The sequence below is a fragment of the Megalobrama amblycephala genome, linkage group LG10 (genome assembly GCF_018812025.1).
Source record: "Megalobrama amblycephala isolate DHTTF-2021 linkage group LG10, ASM1881202v1, whole genome shotgun sequence".
Taxonomy (NCBI): Eukaryota; Metazoa; Chordata; class Actinopteri; order Cypriniformes; family Xenocyprididae; genus Megalobrama; species Megalobrama amblycephala.
The window spans coordinates 21306067-21330334 of record NC_063053.1 but is presented as its reverse complement, the minus strand read 5'-3'; the positions used below and the strand labels follow the sequence as shown (position 1 = coordinate 21330334).

At 36.3% G+C, this 24268-nt stretch overlaps 2 protein-coding genes across 4 annotated transcripts in view; both read right to left on the bottom strand.

Annotated features, from left to right (window-relative positions):
• Nucleotides 1–1061: 1061 nt before the first annotated feature.
• LOC125277123 (E3 ubiquitin/ISG15 ligase TRIM25-like) lies at nt 1062–10090 on the bottom strand. 2 transcript variants are annotated; one of them, XM_048205384.1, is made up of 8 exons: nt 9989–10090; nt 7809–8412; nt 7511–7606; nt 3726–3959; nt 3471–3627; nt 3181–3225; nt 3051–3092; nt 1062–2038 (listed from the first exon to the last, which is right to left on the bottom strand). In XM_048205384.1, exons 2-8 carry the CDS (start codon nt 8403–8405, stop codon nt 1464–1466), a joined length of 1746 nt encoding a protein of 581 aa, XP_048061341.1. In that variant the 5' UTR covers nt 8406–8412; nt 9989–10090; the 3' UTR covers nt 1062–1463. The 2 variants fall into 2 exon arrangements, with proteins under 2 accessions (XP_048061341.1, XP_048061343.1); XM_048205386.1 differs by having other exon boundaries at nt 7809–8409; nt 9989–10012.
• Nucleotides 10091–12056: 1966 nt separating this feature from the next.
• Nucleotides 12057–24268, bottom strand: part of brf1a (BRF1 RNA polymerase III transcription initiation factor subunit a) — a 62351-nt gene continuing 50139 nt past the window's right edge. For both annotated transcript variants that reach the window (XM_048205381.1, XM_048205382.1), the window contains 3 exons: nt 18093–18144; nt 14981–15140; nt 12057–13677 (listed from right to left, as the gene is read on the bottom strand). In XM_048205381.1, the coding sequence (XP_048061338.1) occupies nt 13640–13677; nt 14981–15140; nt 18093–18144 (250 nt within the window). In that variant the 3' untranslated portion in view covers nt 12057–13639. The remainder of the gene's footprint in view (nt 13678–14980; nt 15141–18092; nt 18145–24268) is intronic.

Below are 24268 nucleotides of genomic sequence, written 5' to 3'. Positions count from 1 at the left end.
TAAGCCTTTTTTTTTTTTTTTTTCATTATATTTAAATATAATGATATGATATGATATGATATATCATTAAAATCTTTAAACAACAACTTTATATATCATTACAATCTTTAATTATATATAGAATTTATATATCATTTATATCATTTATATATCATTAAAATCTTTAAACAACAACAACAAAAAAAATGGCTTAGCAGAGGCTGTCTCTTGATATTGTACCTTAACATTTGTAAAAGAAACGGTACATATATGTACCTTTTAATGCTTGGGAACATATGTACCTTTTTGACCCTCAAAAAGGTACAACATGTAACTTGAGGTCCAATAATAAGCCCTATGGGGTACGTTAGTGTAGATTGTACCTTGGGGGACAGAAATGGACTCCTACTGTACCCTTATTTCTGACAGTGTACACTGCATGCGGCACAACGCAACACAACACATCAAAACATCACTTCTGTTATGAAGGACAAATGGACTTGCAATGGTCTGTCATGTCCAGAGTAGACAGCTATCGCGGCATGACTCGATAATGGTCGCATCCAGTTTAAACACAGTGCAAAATCAATCTGTAGTTTAGATTCTGGTGTGCTGATATTTGTGTGCAGCCCAACTTACCCATCCTTCAAACACATGCTCTGACATTACACTCACTGCATGTGCAACTGTCAAAACCCATTAATTACATATTACTTAACAATTAGTTATTAGTCATGTGCCTCAACAAGTAAAGACATAACAAAATAATATATTTACAAATCATTAGTTATTGATTAATTAAAGCAGACAACTGGAAGTTGAAGTATATGGCTTCAACCCATTGTGGTAATTAACACATTAATTTACACTTTTAGTTAATAAAATATATTATTAAGGAATTAATACATTATGACACATTTAATTAATAAACAATTCATATATTACTTAATCTATTAATCATACTGACATATTAATCATTAATTAACGGTTTAGTTCTTCATGAGTCCTACATTAAAACATGATTATCTGTGCATTAGTTAAGCATGAATTAATGCAAATTAGTCCACCCGTATTGTAAAGTGTTACTCAAAAAAGTAATTTATTGTTTAGAATACATTCAATAAACAATGGAAGGTCAACCTGAATCGATTATTTTAAAGGAAATTTGTCAACCAAATGTTAAACTGTGAAACTGGAGTAGCAGAGATAGTGAGTAAAATTTTTACCAATTTACAGGATCTCACGGAAACAAGAAGAACAGACACAGACCATCCCATAGTATGACAGTTTTCAAACAAGTTTCATATCAATTTCTTTTATAAAAAAATCACTTATTTAAGCAGCCCATATCTTTTTTAAAGATTAATACAATTAACATCAAAATATGCTTTAACAATGATGTATGAGAACAGTGATTTCTCTTGCCTTGCCTTGAATGTGTCCATTCATGAACCTATCGCTGTTAGTACAGATTATATTTACTTCTACTTTGGAAGATCACAAATAGTCACTGATGAGTAATTTCCCCAATCCCGAAATGAAAACCCAGGGTAGAGGGGTTGAGAAAATGTGGTCTGGATTCTGTGTAGGAGGGTCATTTTATCAGAGACATTGTAAAATGACACAGTTCCTGCAACTTGATCGAGAAACACTCCAATTTTAGAGACCAAGCAAATGTTAGTTTGTTGGTTATTGTGCCTTACACAAACCTTAGCTGTTGGAAAGTTACATTTCCAGGATCTGTTGTCAGAGCCAAATTCAAAACCTTGTCCCCCTCTAATCTGGTCATATGAAAATGCAATAGAACAACCTGTTCCTCCAAACTCAACTTCAAAATAACAGCGCCCAGATAGACTCTCATTACACAACACCTGGTATGTACGTGTAGGTTCTTTAAGAGATAGACTCTTATGAAACGCCTGGTGTGTATGTGTAGGCTGATAATGATAGTATGAACTTAATGCATTTCTGAATTGCTGATCACGTCTTGACACAGACTTGTTGTTTACAGAGAGCTGACTACAGGCTGATGAGTGATTCAGATTCAGTTCAGAGGAATCTATAGATAAAAAGAAAATAGGATAAAACATTTAAAACATGTTTCAGAATGGGTTTTTTTACTCACTCCTGACAAACAGGCTCGTTTACACTGCAAGTCTTAATGCACAGATCCGATCTTTTGACCATATCTGATTTTTTGGCCAGTGTGTTTACATTCACTTTAGATGTGACTGGTATTGGATATCTGTGTTTACATTAATTCCCGCCCAAAATGATTGTCATTGATAGTTTTTGCATGCACATGGTAGACCCTCGGGTTTTGAATGGCCGTGCTGTTAAAATTATTTATATATTTCACGTCAGGTGGCCACGATTACCTGCCAGAATGGATAAGTTAACAGCTGTCAGTGTCATGGATGTTTTGCAGCACGAATTCTGACTGAGCGAATAAAGACTGGAAAATAAAGATAATTTGCGTTAGTTATTTTATCTACAGTCTTTAGATCTAGAATTCTGAAGGGAAATAAAGTAGCAGCTAAGATTACATTTATTTGAATGAATGATGACGAGAGAGTGAGCGAGTGAAGGAGAGAGTGCACACGAGAGAGAGAGTAGCCTACCCAGTGAAGCTTTTGGTTTATTAAAAAACAGCAACACACGGCGGTCTCTTTTAAATTAACCGGGCAGAGGTTGAAATTCAGCTGCTGTGTGTGTGTGTGTGTTTGTGTGTGCGCGTGCGCAATTTCTTCCAAGAAAAAATAGACATATAAAGTTTCTACCTCAGTAATTAAGCTGCAAATTTTTTGTGAGAGTGCATACAAGCACGTCTGCTTCATAATACAACATTAATGCCACCTTTTAGTAAGCAAACATGTCACCCTCACCTTGTGGTGGCTTGGAATTCCAATGGCAATCGAATATGCATGTTTAGACGTAGGTCACATGTCCAGAGATTGGATATGTATCTGATTTAAAACCACATTTGGAAGTGGCTCAGATCGGATGCGAAAAAATCTGATTTTTTTTGTGCCAGTGTAAACGCAGCCTTACACAGCTATAGAGCAACTCACACACAAGGAATTCTTCTCTGGTCTTGGGTTGAGATGGCAAATCTAAACAAATAAAAAAACATTAAGAATATTTGACTGTATGAAGTGTTTCTGTTTTAAAATAAAAAGGTGAAAAAATATGTTGACTTACACTCAGTAATCTTCTCATTGTTCACCATTATATGGACACTGGGAACTATTAAGGTACACATGCAAAAAATTTTACCATGATTATGACAATCTGCCTGAATATGCACTGAAATTTGTTTTAGTAGATATAACCAATGATTTACAATTCTGGCAATTCTGGCTCAAATCTGCCTAATTTTGACAACAGACAATGAAAAAAAAATGAAAGAAACTGCTTGGAATTTTTCTTTGTAACAATAAGGTTAAAAAAATAATAGTTTGATATAAAAAAAAAATTAAAAGCTACCTCACCTTTCTCTGATATCCGAACAATGTCTTGTTCACAGAGATCATCCAGTTGACTTTTCAGCTCACAGATGACTGTTTCTAGTTCCTCAAATGTCAAATGTTTTCCGATGGAGATGTCGCTCAAATTTGAACATTGGTAGTGAGAAAGAGAGGAGAAATTCTGTAGATGGAAAAAGCAGCAATATATCCCTTTTTTTGATGCAGACCTCAGTCTGTTTGATGCCAGAGTTAAGTTAGTAGGTATCAGACAGTTGTTACCTGAATGAAACAGATGTCATCCTCCACCTGTGAAAGCTGCCCGAGTTCATCGCGTCTCCTCCTCAGATCACTGATCTCCTGCCCCAGTGTTAGTATGAGTTCCTCAACTCTGCTTACTTCTGCTTTCTCCTGAGCTCTGATCATCTCTCTTATCTTAGTTCGTCTTTCCTCCATGGAGCTGATCAGCTCAGTAAATACCTTGTCACTGTGCTCCACTGCTGCTTGTGCAGAGAGCTGTTAGATGACAGAGGAAAACACCCCATTGATTAAGCTCCGACTGTAACCCCTAGGCAACACTGGCTCTCAAAATACATGTGAAAACAAGTTGACAGAAAAAAATAGTAGTAGCAAACTGACATCACATAACATTTCAGAAAATACACCATCTGGGTGAAATAACAGACTATAGGGTCATTCTGTCTCAAATCAAACTAATTTCGGAAACTTCCCTGGATCAAATTTTTGATTTTGTAAATATTTTTTTTTTTGTAGAAAGACAAAAATAATTAAAGCTGCAAGCAGCGATGAAAGGGCCCTCGCACCCGGGCTCACCGCCACCCGTTGGCCTTAGGAAAACAGCAAACAGTGGGCGACATGCATGTGAGCAAGTAAATACAGGAGAATTATGGCAAAATCTTGTAAAAGTGCCACACTTCCTGCTGCCAACAGGTGGCGCTATAGCTAACTGAATATAGATGTCTTTAGGCCAGGACTTTTATCACTCATGTGAAGTTTGGGGCAGATCAGACATAGTATGCCTGAGTTACAACAGCTTCCTCTTTCATGGCGAAACATCAGACTTTGTCAGTCCGCCACGGACACGCCCTTCAACGAAAACTCAAGATCTTTGATATTTATCATCACTAAGGTCTTAAGATTAGACTTGCCATATATGATGTTGATCTGGTTTAATCTCTATGAGGAGTTAATCACAGTGTAAAACATGTAATTTCCTGTTGTCCCCAGGTGGCGCTATGACTGTAACTGAATATTGTCATATAGATGTCTTCAGGTCAGGACTCTAATAAAACATGTGAAGTTTGGGGCAGATCAGACATTGTATGCCCGAGTTACAACAACTTCCTGTTTCATGGCGAAACATCGAACTTTGTCAGGGTGCCACGGACACGCCCTTCAGCGAAAACTCTAGATCTTCGCAATTTAAGGTCTCAAAGGCCTTTAGATTAGACTGACCAAATATGACATTGATCTGATAAAAGCTCTAGGAGAGTTCGTTAAAGTACAACATGTGGAAATGGCAAAAACTGCCAAAATTTTGTAGAGAAAATTCAAAATATCTCACTTCCTGTTGGGTTGACAAACTTTGCACCCAGGGGCTTTTTTGTAGGTATTGGGCTGTTACATCTGTCTACCGAATTTCATAACTGTACGTGAAACGTAGCACAAAGGGCCCTTATTTTAAATTTGTAGGTGGCGCTATCGAGCCATTTTGCCACACCTAATTCTGAAACCCATATCAGATGTAAATTTTCACCACTTTTGACGCGTGTGCAAAGTTTCATGAGTTTTTGAGAACGTTTAGGCCCTCAAAAATGCGATTCATTTTGGAGAAGAAGAAGAATTGGCTGAGCAATTCCAATAGGGTCCTCACACCATCGGTGCTCGGGCCCTAAATAGTGATGAAAGCCAAAATATTAAATGTCACATATGTATATTTACTGAGTAATCCACTATTTCGTAGAGGGGGGGTCAAAATGACAATTTTCACCTGGGTAGGGTTGCACCAGCCATTCGTAAGTTCTTTCTTAAAATGGAGCATAAAGTCCACAAGTCTGTACTTTATTTGGTTGCACCAATTGTTCTTAAGGCAGAACGTAGCTAGTAGCTCGTAAGCTCTCCATAAAGTAATGCATATTTGCATAATATGACATTTACCCTTAGTATCCTTTAAATACTTATTCATTTAAAAGGCTCTTGATGTTTCAATCCCAGAGATATGGACATGTTTATGTGGCTTCTTGAGTAAATTTGTAAACTATACACATTTTCAGTGATCAAAACCAAATGTAGACCACTTTGCATATAGCTGATTTTTTTTCTTTTAAAGAGGAATATCTGAAGAGCAAATAATGTTAAAACTAGAAATGTATCTTGTGTTATTCTATTAACTCAATTGCATAGAACATACCTGTCTGAGTGTCATAAATACTCCTTTTCCAAAGTTTGCATGCCTGTAAATCTAAAAGTATTCAAGATATCTTAATATCCTTCTAGATTCTCCTTCTTAATAAACAAGGCCCTATGTAGTTCAGTCCCATAGATATGGGGATTTCAATGCAGCTCCATGTTCAAATTGTTGAATTTTACCCATTTTCAGTGATCGAAATATATATACCTGTGGGTGGGGCACCTGTGGGTGCCATATACCTGTCTATGGACTCCGAACTGCCATGGTCACCAATGGCCCCTGAATTGCCAGGGCCGTCCACGGCACTTGACCCACTGTGGCTTCCTGACACTCCTGACCTGCCGTGGCTGCCCGAGCCATCTGACCTGCTGTGGCTGCCTATAAACATCTGAAACATTGTTTTTGACACTCAGACAGGTGTGTTGTATTCAATTGTTTTAATAGAGGGAAACAAGATACATTTCGTGTTTCAGTGTTATTTGTTCTTCAGACATTCTTTTTTAAACAAAAACTATCAGCTGTGTAAAAAGTTGACCATTGAAAATGGGTAAAATTCAACAGTTTGGACATGGAGTCACATTGGGATCCCAATATCTATGGGACTGAACCAAACAGGTCCTTAAAATGAAGATTACAAAAGAAAAGTTTAAGAATGAGAATCTTGAAGGAAATTGAGATATATTGAACACTTTTAGAGTTACAGGCATGACAACTTTGAAAAAGGAATATTTATGGCACTCAGACAGGTATGTTCTATGAAATTGATCTTATAGAAAAAACGAGATACATTTCTTCTATCTTTAGATATTCCTCTTTAAAAGAAAAACATAACAGCTATATGCAAAGAGACCAACATTTGTTTTTTGATCACTGAAAATGTGTACAAGTTACCAATTTACTCATGGAGCCACATTAACAAACAAATCCATATCTCTGGGAATGTACCATTCAGGCCCTTTAAAATAAAGACACCAAAAGGAAAGTTTGTTAAGAACTAGAATCTAAAAGGATATTTAGATATCTTTAATACTTCTTTAGTTATGCAAACTTGAGGCAAAAAAACACAAGAAGTGCTTTTTGCCATTTCTGAACAGTAACCATTAGCATATAATAAAACAAAGATGGCTAAAGTCAACATTTTACTAATAGACCTACCAATCTCTGTGTAAAAATAAAATAGAGGCTTCTATCTTTATAAAGTAATTTTTACACCCCTGTAAATTGGCTCCAAATTTTACCCTCCTTTACAAAATAGTGAATTACTCAGTAAATATACATCTGTGACATTTAATATTTTGGCTTTCATCACTATTTATGTTTGTCTTTCTACAGAGAAAATATTAACAAAAACAAAAATTTGAGCCGGGGACCTCTGGTTGAGTTGACACAGAATTACAGAATGTGATAAATCATATTTTCCCAATGACACTGTATACCTTTTTTCCCAAGATACATTTACTGTAATAGCATACTTTAGATTAGTAAATTAGTACAATATAAATATGCAATAATATTATTCTAATAATTATTATCATCATATAGCAGTCAATTGTCCAAATAAACTGCAAATGCACCAAGCTGATATGCTAATATTGTATATAGGGGTAAAATTAATAATGTTCTACAATGCACTTACCTTATGAGAGTTCATGGCCTGTCTTAATTCCTCTATCTTAATTTCTCGCTGATGCATTTCCTCGTGTAGGTTTTCAGAATTTTCCTTCAAGCGACCCTGTGATTGAATTTATAATAGTTTGGTATTAAGCTTCTGTAACAATATTTTATGCTTGCTATTAATATTACATATATTATGTAAATTGTTTCAAAACATTGCGAAGTAAACACTCTTCAAAAAAATATTTCTATTTTGAATTTTTTCTTTTTTTTTCTTTTTAATAATACAAAATGTTATGGAGAAATATCAGTAGCCCTACCTGTATGTTCTGTCTTTCTGCTGCAGGTGAAGTCATGCTATGGTTCTGGTGGTTGATCAAAGCACACTGCATACATATCAGCTGCTGATCTTGGCAACAGTACAGCTCCAGCAGTTTATCATGTTGGGAGCAGATTTGGTACAGTAGATGTGGTGAGGCATTGACCAGTTTGTGCCGCTTTAATGCAGGAGATGTATAATGGGTTTGGATGTGAGATTCACAGTAAGAAGCCAAACACACCAGACAAGACTTGATGGCTTTTAGTTTGGTCTCTAGGCAGAAATCACACTCCACATCCCCCGACACAGAAAAACTGAAGACAGGAGAGGCTGTTTCTGTTTCTGCTTCTGGTGCCTCTTTCTTCATTCTCTCTACAACTTCAGCCAGCACAGTGCTTCTGCTGAGAGCTGGTCTTGGGCTGAACGTCTGCCTGCACTGGGGGCAGCTGTAAACTCCCTTCTGATCATCCCGATCCCAGCACTCATTAATACAGTTCATACAGAAACTATGCCCACAAGTTGTAGTTACTGGGTTGTTCAGAAGATGAAGACAGATCGGACAGTTAAAGGGATTTTGATCGTCAGAAGATTCTGCCATTTTGCTGCTATGAAAACAGTAGAAAAACTGTAAGTGATGTTATACTGGAAAAGATTAATTTCCATAACCTAAAACTCAAATTTGAGTCAAATGTTACTCAATAGCTTACAATAAAAATATTTCAATGTAAAAATAAAATTTATGGTTTACTCAATATTGCTAGGCTACTAGGCTATAATATTGGCTGTCGCTCCCTAAAGGTGCACTCAGTAACTTAATTAATGTGGCAATGAATTCAGGCACTGGTAGGAGTATTTATTTGATGCAAGAGCAAAGAAATTAACATTTTTCTAAAGTAGCCTACTATTAATTTCTTATGGTCTATAACTTAGGTCAAATTAACAAGTGCACCTTTAATTAAAGAAATTTCACACACACACACACACACACACACACACTATTCGGCGTTTTGCGTATTGTATCAAAAAACACATTTGGGTAAAACAAAATTATATAGTTAATTTAGTTAAACATAATGACATGATCATGTCTACCATTTCAAATTAAGACCACCTTATCTCTCTTTCTCCGGTTTCTCTAACATGGCAGCGAAAAAAATGCTTCTCATGTTTACGCGCCCTCATCATTGGACCTTCTAGTCAGCTTCGGTTCCATTACGTTCTACCAAATTATTCTGCTTCACGTGCTCTCGAAATTATCGCAAATACGAGTTTCCTAGGTAAAAACTGCACATGAACGCCCTCCCATTTCGAAACTTGAATGCGATGCGCTCGTAATCACGACTTCAGAAGTGGGAATTATCAAATATGATAAAAGCATTACATTATAGAGCGTCAAATCCGTATCCTCGCGCTTTTAAGCGGGTATATGCAAATCCTTGACCTTTCCTAGTATACCTACCTGGCATGAACGCAGCATTAGTTTGAAATGAATACGTCATCATCCATACACAATACTGCCGAAAAATCCCAGCGTTGCGTTAAATGCATGGGTTACTTTGATTTAAATTTATTTTACTTCGTTATAAAAGACTGATGTGCGTAAATTAGGATTATTAGAATTTAGTGTCAACCGTGGACGGATGCATGCAAAGTTATTCACAAATAACTTGATATAAATTAACAGGCCTACCATAAATTCATAATTTATCCTGTTTTGTTTTTAAATATATAACCAACGTAGGCTACTAAAGCCAGGGACACACTTAACGATTCTAACACTGGTTATGTAATTTGACACTTACGTCTGATCACGCCCAAACTCGCCGAGTCGAGCCAGGTGTTTACAGCCGGTGTTTAAATGTCGTGTGTAAGCATTTAAATCTGCTTCATTCGAAGGAAACAGGCTTTGTGTGTAGAGCTCAGTCTTAGGATGTTTTAGCTAGTTGTTAAGTGTGTCCCCGGCTTTAAGTCGTATTCAGCCCGATCATCACCCAGGGTATTTCGCCAATAACGTAGCCATAAGTCACTGACATAAAGATAGATAAATATGCTGCGAATATATAGGCCTACAGAAATATTGATTGATTTTGCTAATGTGAGGATTTTTTAAACAAAAATAGATTTTTGAAAGGATTTAAAAACAAGAGTGTAATAAATACACTTAGCAATGGACACACTCACCGTCTCTTGCACGTCGTTGCAAAATAAGATAAGTTTCACTTTTGTTTTCTGAAAAGAAAGAGGGAGGAGTTTGATAGCCTAAAGGCTGAAACACAAAACTAACCCTGAGAAAACTATAAAGTATATATATATATATATATATATATATATATATATATATATATATATATATATATATTTTTTTTTTTTTTTTTATGAAATTAAAGTATTATTTCATTTATAACATTTGAAACATTTTAATTTTTTTTTTACATACATTTGGGTAAAAGAATGATAAGTTTCACCTTTGTTTTCTGAAAAGAGAGAGGAGTTTGATAAAGGCTGAAACACAAAACTAACCCTGCGAAAACTAAATTAGTCTATATGTTAGTAGGAAATAGCAAATGTAAATTATATTATTGCATTTGAATTATCATGCATTGCCATTTTGCATATTACATTTCAAATTGAATATTGCTACTCATAAGCTTCCATAGCAAATATCTTAAACCACACATTTGGTAACACTTTACAGTAAGGTTCATTAGTTAACATTAGTTAACTGCATTAGTTAACATGAACTAATAATGAACTGCACTAACACAGCATTTATTAATCTTTGTTAATGTTATTTTTAAGATTTATAAATACATTATTAAAATCTTGTTAACATTAGTTAGTTTTTTCATTAACTAAAGTAAATACAGTAACAAATGTATTGCTCATGGTTAGTTTATGTTAATTAATACATTAACTAATGATTAACTAATGAACCTTAGTGTTACCATATTTATTTATTCTAAGTATAGGCCAAGTATATATATATATATATATATATATATATATATATATATATAATTTACTATATATTAAAGTATTATATTTATAACATTTGTAACATTTATAAAATTTTATATTCATAATATTAAATACATTATAGTATATTTGCTATTACATTTTTAGAATAACGTAAAGTTTGAAAACTCTAGGCTAAACAACACTACCCTAACAATCTGTATGACAAAAAACAGCACTCTAATCCCAAACTCCGTCTGCATTCCTAATGCAAAATAAGTAAATAAAAAAGTAATAATAATAAACCCCTATTCAGAATGAGTTTGATAATTTAGTGTTTCGGGGGAAAGGTCCCCTGCAGATTGGTTTGAATTTTTTTTTTTTTTTTTTTTTTGTCCACAGGAACTGAGTGTGTTGTGTTGAACATGGGTATTCACTATAGACATTCCTAAACAGCCTGGCAAAAATCCTCTCATTAGCAAAATCAATCAATATTCCCTCTCTCTCAGCTCATTTTCTCACCTTTCTCACGATCTTGGGAAATCCTCTCTCCCACATGCTTCAGCAGATTAACCCACAATCTCTCCCATCAGGCCCCATCTCTGATCAGCACTGTTTTCTCATGTGTGATATCGAAAGGTCAGAGCAAGTGGTGAAAAAGAGATAATGAGAAAGACAGAAGTGTGAAGAGGTGAGTTGACCATGTTCATTTCACTCAGGATCTGTGTGGATATTGATTAAAGCTTCAGACAGATTTCCCCACTAAAAGGTGCAGAACCATCATATAGCATTAGGTATATCACAGGTTAAATATTTAAATACATCATGAAACTGTATAGTCTCTATATCTGACATGTGAAACAAAGGAAAGAGTGTATAACAAAACAACTTTCTGTTGTTGTTGCAGCAGAGCTTCTTTCCTCTCAGAGATTTTACTAGCCTTTAAGGCAGGACCAAAGACCCCGCCGTCACACCCAGTAAACACAGATGACCCTGAGAACTTCAACTCCCAGCAGCCCTTGAGTGAGGCCACTTCTAGGGTCTCATCCAGTGGGATCTTACAGTTAGTTACTACTATGTTTCTACGGCAACCAAAACACAACAGCCTTGAGCACATGAACCTAAAAACAGATGCTCAGCTCTTTCATTGCGTTATTTCCCAGAACGTTTTACCCACTGGCACAGGAGATAGCCTGTCTTAGGTCATAGTGTCGAAGGACTCAGACAGCAAGCAGACAAAAAGAATAAAAATACACAGTGATCACACTGAGAAATAAAGACAGAAGACATAGTGTATCATGATTACTCTTTATTTCTTTGCTCATAAATACTATTTAAGGTTTACTGAACACTGCTTTGAGTCTGTTGTATAGTCAACATTACTGCCGCAAGACCAAACCAATCAATTCCAAAAGACACTGGCTCTAATGAGCTACAGAGCAAGATCTGATCTTTTCGAAATCCTGAAGACTCGTATACTAGTTTTTATTAAGCAAGCAAGAGTTCACAAAGACATTTATTTTAATTTATCAATTGTGGATGCAAATACAGATGTTTGGGTCAATTGTTTAAACAGTACAATTTGTGATCACTGTCCAACTTGTTTCTTTTTTTGTATCTTCTAACATTTTAAGATGCTTACTCTTAATAAATTGGATCATCTGTACTTGTAATTATTAGGCTTTATCAAAATCTGAATGGCTTGGGTTTGCATCAGTAATATCTGCTGTGTTGTGCCAGAATAAACCACTCAAATACATTTCTAACAGAAAAAAATAGTGTACTCCTATTTTTTACTCATCTTTGAGTCTGAAGAGAATAAAGTATAAATAAAGTAAAACATTCTCCAAGAGCACTTTTTCAATACTGAGTATTAAGATATGAGTAATACTATTAAAACAATCATATTTTCTTCCTCATTAACAAATCAATACTAAACTATCAATCCATTTTGAAACAATCTAACACTGTAAACATCTCCTTTATCGGTCAAAAAACAAATATTGCATTTTGTAAATATTTAACAGCATTTATCAGGAATGAATTTTTCAAGTACTCATCTCCATAAACCAGAAAAGCAGCAACCATCGAATCAAAAATAATTATGCTCTCATCAAAGTACCTTTTAAACATTGTTTAAGTAAAAAAAAATTAACTAGCTCAAAATGGAAAATCCATCAGACCAGTGGGTAATTTAATAATAAAAATTAACAAGGCACTAGGAAAGCAGCCAAGTAGCTGAGCAAAATCTAACACTGTTACTAATCAGATTTCACACCCGTACTCCACTCTGAAAACTGAACACATAAAGCTATATCTGGTTTAAAGAATAACACTTTGGCTCTAAAAGTAATACTATTCCAGGCCTGTATACTGCAATTGTAAAAGGCACGTGTACATGCGCACGTTTGTCCACACAGAGGCCAGAGCCTCATGTGGGCTAATCGCTTTAGATGTGAAAGATCATATGTCATCATTAGCCTAAAACACACAGTAATGCAGTTAGCTAGCAGGCTCACACACTCCAGAGAGAGAATCATCTCTCCCAATCACCGCACACACATCCATTTACTCTCATGCTCCTGTTTGTGTGAGTTTAAATGGTGTTTAAGTTACTTAGTGCACATGAGCTCAGAACATGCATCTACTGAAAAGCACAAACACAAGAATATGGGGTCTTCGTTCTTGTTTAGTTGTAGGTCTTCTCCTCTGTTGTGTGTGATGTCCACAATCTTTCTTCTCATCTTGCAAACATAAGCAGGAACACCAGGAGTCGTGAGATGGACATTGTTGTATGTGTGTTTTGGGGTCAAAATGAAGCAGCAGGCTAAGTGTTAGTGTGTCCTCTCCACTGGTGCTCCCACAGACACCCTGGATTCAGAAGCCATCATCATCATCTAATTCATAGCCATAATCTGTAGACAGGAAAGGAGAGGAACGCAGAAATGTTAGGACACACAAAACTTAATGCTCTTTTCTGAACTAGTAAAATTTACGCAAAGAGTGTGCAATGTCAAAAGGAGCCAAGATTATGTATAAACAGTTTCATATATATTCATGAACAGTAAATGTTCATGGCTTTTTTTGAATAAACATTTGCTAATGATCTTTTAAGTGCATAAAATAGTAAGGTTAAAACTCTTTATGAAAAACATATTTAACCCTTTAAGTGTACCACTGGTTTTTAGCACCACCCCCTGTGAAAAAATTCATAATCAAATTGCTAAGCAACCACTGACAAGAATAATACAAAATAGGTATAATTTTAAAGCTTAGAAACTCAGCTTTGTAATGCATGACAACTACTAACAAGTGCTGAGTAGTCCCTCTAAACCGCCCGTGGGCGCCACCTAACTACAAAAAAATTAATAATCATAGTTTTCAAACCTACTGCCTTGATCAACACAAAATAGTTGTCATTTGAAAGCTTAGAGTCTGAACTTTACAATGAATGTAGCCAATTTGATTAACTCATAAGTAGTGCTAAAAAATAGATTTTTTATTTTTATTTTTATGAAATACTTTTTTGTACTATGTACTGCAATGTGTCAAAAACATCATACAGCTCAGATAATCATGTGTCATATTTAATTTGAAAGGTATCACAGAGCTGAATTCAACAAGCATAATTGTTTTGGGCTTTGAATAAACTTGGGTGAGTTTTTGTACGTGAAGCCCCCTGCAAGACCATATGTAAATAATACATGGATGCTGAATTTGTGTCACGTTTTCGCTTGTAACTTCATGAAACAAGCTCTGATTGTGCAAAATATTTAACTCTAAAAATGCCTTCAGGGCTTAAGGGGTTAATATGAATTTTAATTGAGAAAATCTAGCTTTTTTAATATTACTATATTTGGTTAGAAAAAACAGTATTATTATTGTTAACTAAAACTATTAATAATAAGTTGTTAATTGGAATAAAGCTGCAAATAAATTAAAATATAAATATTGGATTGAAAATATTTGAATTGACAACTAAAATAAAATAGGTACTAACTTTACTTTAAAGTAACATTACTTTAAATAAAATAAAGCTAAATATAAATATAAAAAAAAAAAAAAAAAAAAAAAAAAAAAATACAAAAAGCACATAACAAAATTACTAAAATTAGAATGAAAACTGCGGATATAAAAAATAAAAGCCAATTCAACATATTAATAAATACTATAATAGTGTATGAATAGGTCAAGGTAAGACTTTAGTGCATCACATACCAGTGCTGCCCATTAACTGCACAGCACTGACACAGTGTTCGTCCTCCTCATCCTCCTCTTCTTCATCTGCAGGGTCTTCATACGCCACCGGTCCACTCTCTACAACAGTAGCATTCTGGGTTGGGGCAGCAGGAATGGGCAATGGAGCACCAGACCCTTTCTGGAGAAAAGACGTCAACATGAAATGGTATTCACAGCCAGAGGCGAACCGACACTAAGTTGGGGCCCCAGGCAAAATTAATCAATGAGGCCCTTCTAAAAGATTTTTCTGTTAATGTAGTCAAAACACATAACAGAACAAATTGTTTGTTTACCAAATTAAAGTGCTTATTTTTTTTTAATTTACAAAATTCGTCAACAAATCTTACTACATAAATAAATGTAGTGATATTTATTTATTTATTTATATTAATGCGAGCTGGATAAACTAGGTACTAATTTAATAATGTCAACTAGTTGATATTTATTTATATTGATGTGTAAGAGGCTTGCCCCTAAATTGATTTTCCAGTGCATTTTTTTTTTTACTTTATGAATAACTTTATATAACAGATGTTTCAAAGATAAAATCAATAGAAAAAAAACTTAATGATGGCATACTTTTAAATATTAAATTAAAACTGTCAGTAGGTGGCGGTAAATCACAGTCTTAATGAGCGAGTCATTCATTCATTCAGTACGAAGCAACTAGCTGCATTTATGAATGAATCATTGAATGAATGACTCTCACGATTCATTCAAAGCTGCAGAATTGTTTACGAAACACTGATGTGTGCTGTTAATAACAAATAATCGCTAAATTGTAATTTAGACACGTACATTTTTTGTAAAGTTGCTTTGAAAAGAAAAAATATTGTGAAACGATTTTGTAAAAGATCTGTTAGTTATTAATATCCTTAAAGGGATAGTTCACCCAAAAATGAAAATTTGATGTTTATCTGCTTACCCCCAGTGCATCCAAGATGTAGGTGACTTTGTTTCTTCAGTAGAACACAAATGATGATTTTTAACTCCAACCGCTGCCGTCTGTCAGTGGTATAATGCAAGTCAGCAGGAACTTGGACTATAAGAGTAAATAAAACACGACAGACAAATCCAAATTAAACCCTGCGGCTCGTGACGACAAATTGATGTCCTTAGACATGAAACGATCGGTTTGTGCGAGAAACCGAACAGTATTTATATCATTTTTTACCTCTAATACACCACTATGTCCAACTGCATTCATCACTCGATTCGTGAGGTCTGATCACGCTCTGACAACGGCAGTGATGTCTCGCGCATATACTTCAATGAGTGCTAGACATTACTTCCGTTGTCAGAGTGCGATCAGACCTCACAAATCGAGTGATGAATGCTGTTGGACATAGTGGTGTATTAGAGGTTAAAAATGATATAAATACTGTTTGGTTTCTAGCACAAACCGATCGTTTCGTGTCTTAAGACATCAATGTGTCGTCACGAGCCACAGGGTTTAATTTGGATTTGTCTGTCGTGTTTTATTTACTCTTATAGTCCAAGTTCCCGCTGACTTGCATTATTTGACTGACAGACGGCAGCGGTTGCAGTTAAAAATCATCATTTGTGTTCTACTGAAGAAACAAAGTCACCTACATCTTGGATGCTCTGGGGGTAAGCAGATAAACATCAAATTTTCATTGTTGGGTGAACTATCCCTTTAAGTCAATCATCATTATCTCAATCACTTAGCCTACTGCTGTCCTGTTTCCTCTTTTCCTCATCTTCTTGCTTTCTTTTTCGCTTCTGCCTACCAGACGGATAGGTCCTCTTCATGTTTAATAAATGGAATTAGGCATTTTAATGCAAGTAAGCGCTGCGCCGGTTTGAAAGCGGCGGCAAAAGCATAAACAACGTAACGAGAGAGGGGTCTTCTAAGGGGGATGCAGAGATGTCGCTGCGTCACTGCGTGTTATATTGATATTTACATTTCTGATTGTTTAAATGATCAGCCCTCGGGGGCCCCCTCAAAATGCGGGGCCCCAGGCAATTGCCTGCCCTATTGCTACGCCTCTGTTCACAGCTCCTTTTGCATCAGTCATCCAAAATGTTTCCAAGTGAAACTAGATATTCAAGTAGGGGGAAAATGTAGGGTAGAAATGATTGAAAAGTTTCCTCTTTGAAATAACGAGCATTGATGAATTGTGCACAATAAGATAAAGGGTTGTCAATTTAAATTTGTTGACTTCAGTATATTCAAAAACACCCTTTGATTGTGTGATTCTATTATTATGCTCCGTTAAATGAGAATCACACTTATCTTCACGAGTTCAGAGTTAACAGATAATCTTGTTAGTGAATTTATGAACCATTTCATTTCCTGAGGGACAAAGGGAATGCTGTCAATCACAAAGCTTGACTTCCCGTTGCCAAGTAATGAGTATTGACCCCATAATCACCTCCCTCTTTTGAACCCAGAGCAAAAAAACTACCTGTATTTTTGCTCTGGGTTCAAAAGAGGGAGGTGATTATGCATTCACACTCACACACATACACACACACGCTCACAGAAGTTTAAAAGTAGAGGGAAGACCAGAGACTGTCATGAGACAGACAGACTGACTTAATAACAGAGAAAAAACAAGACAGAGGAGAAAAGATCAAGGTCCCTGACATACAGAAAGATGAAGCATCATGGATGACACAGCCAGAGGGAGTGACAGAGCCACTGAGGAGCTCCAGCGGTCTACGGGCCAGAACGACGGCGAGGGATCAGTAGGAGCCGAGAGAAAAGAGCATGTGTCATCAAGGCCTCCTCAGAGTCCAGACGTCAGCGGCCCACTTTCTGTTGCAGTCTGAGGCAGTACATTGGCTTATGATACCCCAATTCAAACCGGTGCCTTTGAGTATCGGCACAGAGATAGACTGCTGATCTAGGAGCAGCTCGGCGGATCAAAATAATTCTCTTAATTTAGACATGAAAAGGAAGAACCCGTTTCTAGGTCAACTTAATTCAGTTTTCATGCAACGGGGATAAACTAAGTGAAGCTCTGGGCCAGAGGGCCATTTGACGGTTAAGGAAAATTGGTTTAATATATCCAGAGACCTGCCAAGGATGTGCTAGTTTGATGGACGGTGATTTAAATTCACTCACCTGATCGAGGGCCAGCTTCTTAGAGGGCTGCGCACACACCAGGGGCTGTAACCTTGGAGACAGAAAGACAGAAAGAGAGAGACGGTGAAAAAGACAGACAAGATCATTAAGAGAACATGGCTTATCTCTCAATAAAAGCTGCTCAGAGAAAGTTTTTGGGGTGGGGGAATGGGGGGAAATGAGGTCAAAAATTAAGTACTATACAGTACAATAAATTCAATATTTACCTCATCTGTTATTTTCAATTCACTACACTGCTTAAAAGTCACTGACTTATTATAATGCAAATCTTGACACATTATTTAAATTAATTCCCTAAATGTACGCAATTTAAATTCTATCAACCCAGAAAAGCACAAGTTTACAGACCCACAGGGACTCTCATGAACCCCTGCTTCATAATGAAATGTCACTCTGTATATCTGGTAAAAATGTATTCACTATATTTCTCAAAAACAAAATGCTTAAAAAACATTGGCAAATCTAGCACATTTTCATAGGCAGTGGTAGACATGGACAAGTCCTGTCTTGCATTACCTCAAATCTCTCACTGTAAAATTCCCAGAGGAATAAACATGGCAGCTCAAGTGACAACAGAAGGGGGAACATCGAGAGACAGACAGAGAGAGAGAGGTGGGCAGGACAAGCACAGAAGAATCCAGAGACGCAGTTTCTCTCAGTATTTGCAAGTCAACATGCAGTGGCACAGTTCGAATAATGAGTTTACTCATTATTCCAAAGAATGTAAGATATGTTAATGAGGTATGGATGCACTAAACCCGCAGCATAAATAAACGCTAATCAGAATCATATGATTCTCCTGATGATACATCTGAATATGCAGAAGAGATTCATTTCTCATGGGAGCAGTTCTCTTTATATAACCACAAGGCGTCCCAAATCTACTCGAACTCGCATCTTAAACTGAACTCAAACACAAAAAAAATCTCTCACAGACAGACAGACAAAGAGAATGATCAATAGAAAGGAGGATATAATGAAAGGAGGATAGAAAGAAGGATATAACCAGTGCCGGTCCTCCCTATAAGCAAACTACGCAAGCTGTGTAAGGTCCCTGAACCACCAGGGGGCCCCCTTGCTCTCAAAGGTTAAGTAGCATATCACTATATAATGTAAACATTTTTTATAAAATGCAGACTCAACTTTAGCAGAGTCATGTAGAAATTTCTTAATGATTTGTATTTATTTAATAACTGTTTTGGCTCTAAATGGCTTCCAAAAGAAGCTATCTGTCCAGAATAGGGAAAAAAATGTGTATGTATTTTTCTAACATTTTAAATTCTTATTTAGTCTTAAAGGGTTATTTTACCCAAAAATGAAACTTCTGTCATTAATTACTCACCCTCATGTCATTCCAAACCCGTAAGACCTTCTTTCATCTTCGAAACACAAATTAAGATATTTTTGATGAAATCCGAGAGCTCTCTGACTCCTCAATAGACAGCAATTTAATCACCACTTTCGAGGCCCAGAAAGGTAGTAAGACGATATTAAAATAGTCCATGTGACTACAGAGGTTCAACCTTAATTCTATGAAGGGACAAGAATACTTTCTGTGCGCAAAAAGAGAACAAAAATAACGAATTTATTCAACAATTTCTCCTCTTATACACCGACTCAGTATTGGCTGACACTGTTCACATGACCAGCACGATGCATTCGTGTGAGGAGCCGGCCAATACTGATGCTGCGTTCCAGATGAGGTTGGACGTGGGAATATCCCAAATTAAATGTCACACTTCAGACCTCAGTGAATTCCAGTCACTCATATGTCATTTTCACATGTTGACCACATGATGTTGCCATGAAACAATGAGAGCATATCGCGTTTTTGTTTCAATTATGGTAAAATAAAATAAAAATAACAAAATCGCTTTTTTAAAAAAAAGCTCCCGAAAAGCAAAAACGAAGGTAACATTAGGTTAACCTAATGTCTGTTACAGTTTGTTTTTACGTTCATATCCATTGGAAGCAGGATGCGCCGAAATCTTGGAAGTGATGTCAAATGACCTATCTCATTGAGGTCGGGGTTGATTGATGTACCCCGAGTTCATACACCGAATGTCCGACTTTGAGTGGCGCTCCAGACGTTATTTCCTAGAAGGAGTTGGGAAAAAAAAAAAAAAAAAAAAAAAAAAAAAAAAAAAAAAAAAATCCAAATCCGGTCTGTCTGGAACGCAGCATGAGTCGCCGTTCTGACGTAGAACACGGAAGTGCTACACTGTCTATACAACTTAAACAGCGTTAGAAGAGCTTTAGAAACAATGCCCATTAGTGTAAAGTTTAGAGAATTATTGATGCATTTTCATATGTTTACTTAAACTTTCTTGGGTAAACTATATTTATCATGCTTTAGTTTAGTTAGTAAATCACACCTTTAGTAAATCATTTCAGCTGTGTGTTGGTTTTTCTGACAGCTAGATGGTGTCAGAGCGATACTTCATTTAGCTGTCAAGAAAAATTTGGTTTTAAAGGTGCCCAAGAACGTTTTTTTTACAAGATGTAATATAAGTCTAAGGTGTCTCCTGAATGTGTTTGTGAAGTTTCAGCTCAAAATACCCCATAGATTTTTTTTTATTAATTTTTTTAACTGCCAATTTTGGGGCATCATTAACTATGCACTGATTTCACTCGACGCCGCCCCTTTAAGACGCGAGCTTCCTGCCACACGAGCTGTCAACTATATTACAGCGCATTTACAAAGTTCACACAGCTAATATAACCCTCAAATGGATCTTTACAAGATGTTCGTCATGCATGCTGTATGCAAGCTTCGAATTATGTGAGTAAAGTATTTATTTTGATGTTAAAAGTTTAATTCTGAGTGAATCTGAGGCTGTCCTCCGTGGCTAACGGCTAATCCTACACTGTTGGAGAGATTTATAAAGAATGAAGTTGTGTTTATACATTATACAGACTGCAAGTGTTTAAAAAATGAAAATAACGACAGTCTTGTCTCCGTGAATACAGTAAGAAACGATGGTAACTTTGACCTCATTTAACAGTACATTAGCAACATGCTAACGAAACATTTAGAAAGACAATTTACAAATATCAGTAAAAATATCATGATATCATGGATCATGTCAGTTATTATTGCTCCATCTGCCATTTTTCGCTGTTGTTCTTGCTTACCTAGTCTGATGATTCAGCTGTGCACAGATCCAGACGTTAACTGGCTGCCCTTGTGTATTGCCTTTGATAATTGTTGGGAACGTGGGCGGGCATTATGCAAATATTGGGGGCGTATACCCCGACTGTTACGTAACAGTCGGTGTTATGTTGAGATTCGCCTGTTCTTCGGAGGTCGTTTAAACAAATGAGATTTATATAAGAAGGAGGAAACAATGGAGTTTGAGACTCACTGTATGTCTTTTCCATGTACTGAACTCTTGTTATTTAACTATGCCAGGGTAAATTCAATTTTTGAGTCAAGGGCACCTTTAATATTACTTGTTCTTACTGGCAGTTTCACTTAATGCCCCCAGAAATGTAGAACTGGCACTGGATATAATGAAAGAACAATAGAAAGAAGGCTATATTAAGAAAAAGTGAAATAAGAGGGATTTTAAAAAAGACAGACAGACAAATATAAATATTATAATTATTTTATATATATATATATATATATATATATATATATATATATATATATATATATATAGAGAGAGAGAGAGAGAGAGAGAGAGAGAGAGAGATATTCATTCCTTCAAATTCTCAGCAAGTAAGACATGCATGGTTGAGTCCTTCACGACCCAGCATTCAAGTGTCCTATTGATGCTACAGTGCATTCTGGGATGGGGAACGGTGTGGTACTTGGCATGAAAACAAGCAGTCAGAGCCAAAACACAGTGACAACATTCTATTCCTGAGAAACAGTCTGTTCCGCACACACACACAGATTCACATTTACGTCAAGGGCTGATAAATTGTTCACGCCACTGAGTGGGTCAATTATTCAAACACATAGCACAACAATAATGATCAGGGGTGGGAATCAGGGACCTGGTGATGCAGTATATTGATATCTGGGTCACAATACAATAATATTGTAATTCTTTATGTGACAGTTATTCAAAACTGTGATATATTGTGATGCAATACTTGATTTGAACCTTGGTGCTTTTCAGAATCATAATCTTTACAAGGTTTAAAAGGTTTTTATTTGAACCGAAATTATTGAATTGTGATACTATATACATATATTTTATATTATTTTATATATTTTTTTTTCCTCTCACCAATGGCATTAGTACTTATGCATGTATAACCTTATTACAGAGTCTTTGGTTTGTGGTTGTGATGACTTGACTGCTTTCTCAGAGATCGCTTTAACATTTTAAACTGTTCAGCATTTACTCTGACCTTCTGCATCACCTCTTCGTTTCATATGCTGCACTCAGCGTATGACTAAATGGCTGAAGTCAACAGGGGCCTTTATTTTATTGAGCTGAAAGAGTATGACACCAGGGTGACACTATTACCGCTGAGCGCTTGAAGGCATGAGCAAACATTGCCCAAGAAGTCGGTCTCTTCATCTCAGAAGCATGTTTTGGTCCCAGACAGAGATAAGGCTCTCTCTTTTCCTCAAGGATGACAAAAACTTCCTCTCGTTTTTGGGTCAATTCAGCCTTGAGAAAAACTCAACTTTCTTTGATCTCGCAGACAGCTCACCTCTCTGTCTCTCTCTCTCTAGAGATGCAGTTTTCTGCAAGTAAGCTGATTAAGAAAGAAACTCTGAGCCGACAGCAGAAGGAACCTCAGAGGAAGTGAGAGTAAGAAAGAAAAAACTGGGGAAGGGAGTCTATAACAGCTGTCTGAAAGAGCGAGAGGGGGAGACTGTTTAATTACCAGATGTGTGATGGTGTGAGATGGCGATTTCTGGCACTCCAGGTGTGAATGTCTAACATGAGATGGTCTCATGTATGGATACATAGGAAATGTTCGAAGAACAAAGGACCACAAAAATGAGTGCAATCCATCTCAGATTCTCCCTACCTCCAACTCTAATGAAAACCTTTAGCATTTGTCTCTCACAACACACACACACTTTTTATAATCTCCATGGCGCTATATAAATGCTAAGCTGCGGGTATCTGAGAGGACAAGGAAATGACCAGAGAAAGAGGGAGGAGAACCAGGGAGAGGGGGTTAAAACAGCAGGGGGCAATTATACAAGCTATTTCTGGACGAGAGAATGAGAGAATTTGAGAGACTTGTTAAATTTAAGGTTCAGTAGAAAGGAGGGATGAACAGACCAACAGATGGGTAGATGTTCAGGTAATTGCGGGATGTTGGGAATATGTTGTAAAAATACAGCAGAGAAGCAGAAAAGGGAGGTTGCGTGTCTGTGTGTGTGTCTGTGTATAACAGTACACAATACCTCAGTATGCAACAGAGGGTGGGACTGAATGGAATACAATGGCTTTACTGTCAGCAGAACATCTCTCTCACACACACACACACACACACAGTTAACTGCACTAATTTGTTTTTTTGTGATAAATACAGGTTCAGCTGGAATAGGACTAGAATCCTGGGTGATATATTAAAGGGTTATTTATTTTTATTTTATTCTTTTTACACCTATTAATTACTCGCCCTCATGTCGTTCCACACCCTTAAGACCTTCGTTCATCTTCGGAACACAAATTAAGATATTTTTTGATGAAATCCGAGAGGAATCTGACTCATCCATAGACAGCAATATAATCAACACTTTCAAAGTCCAGAAAGGTACTAAAGACATTGTTAAAACAGTCGATGTGACAGCAGTGGTTCAACCTTAATGTTATGAAGCAACGAGAATAATTTTTGTGCGCAAAAACAAAACAAAAATGACGACTTTATTCAACAATCTCTTCTCTTCCCTGTAATTATCCTTACGCAGGTGATGCAGTAAGCCCAGTGAGGGCTTCCTTGTTTACGTCCAAATGCTGGCTCAGTATTGGCCAAAGCTGATCATGTGAACAGCACAGCGCGTGCGTGTGATGCTGACGCAGGAGCCGGTCAATAATGAGTCTGCGTTCTTATGTAGAACCTGGAAGCGCTGGACGAAAACAACATATGAAAATGACACAGAAGAGAAGATATTGTTGAATAAAGTCGCACACAAAAAGAATTTGTGACGACTCATAAAATTAAGGTTGAACCAC

Coding starts and splice junctions, on each gene's coding strand:
- LOC125277123 (XM_048205384.1), bottom strand. CDS start 8,405: ATGGCAGAATCTTCTGACGATCAAAATCCCTTTAACTGTCCGATCTGT. Junction 7,607..7,808: donor CAGAAAGACAGAACATACAG/GTAGGGCTACTG, acceptor ATTCAATCACAG/GGTCGCTTGAAGGAAAATTC. Junction 3,960..7,510: donor AGGCCATGAACTCTCATAAG/GTAAGTGCATTG, acceptor GTCATCTAACAG/CTCTCTGCACAAGCAGCAGT.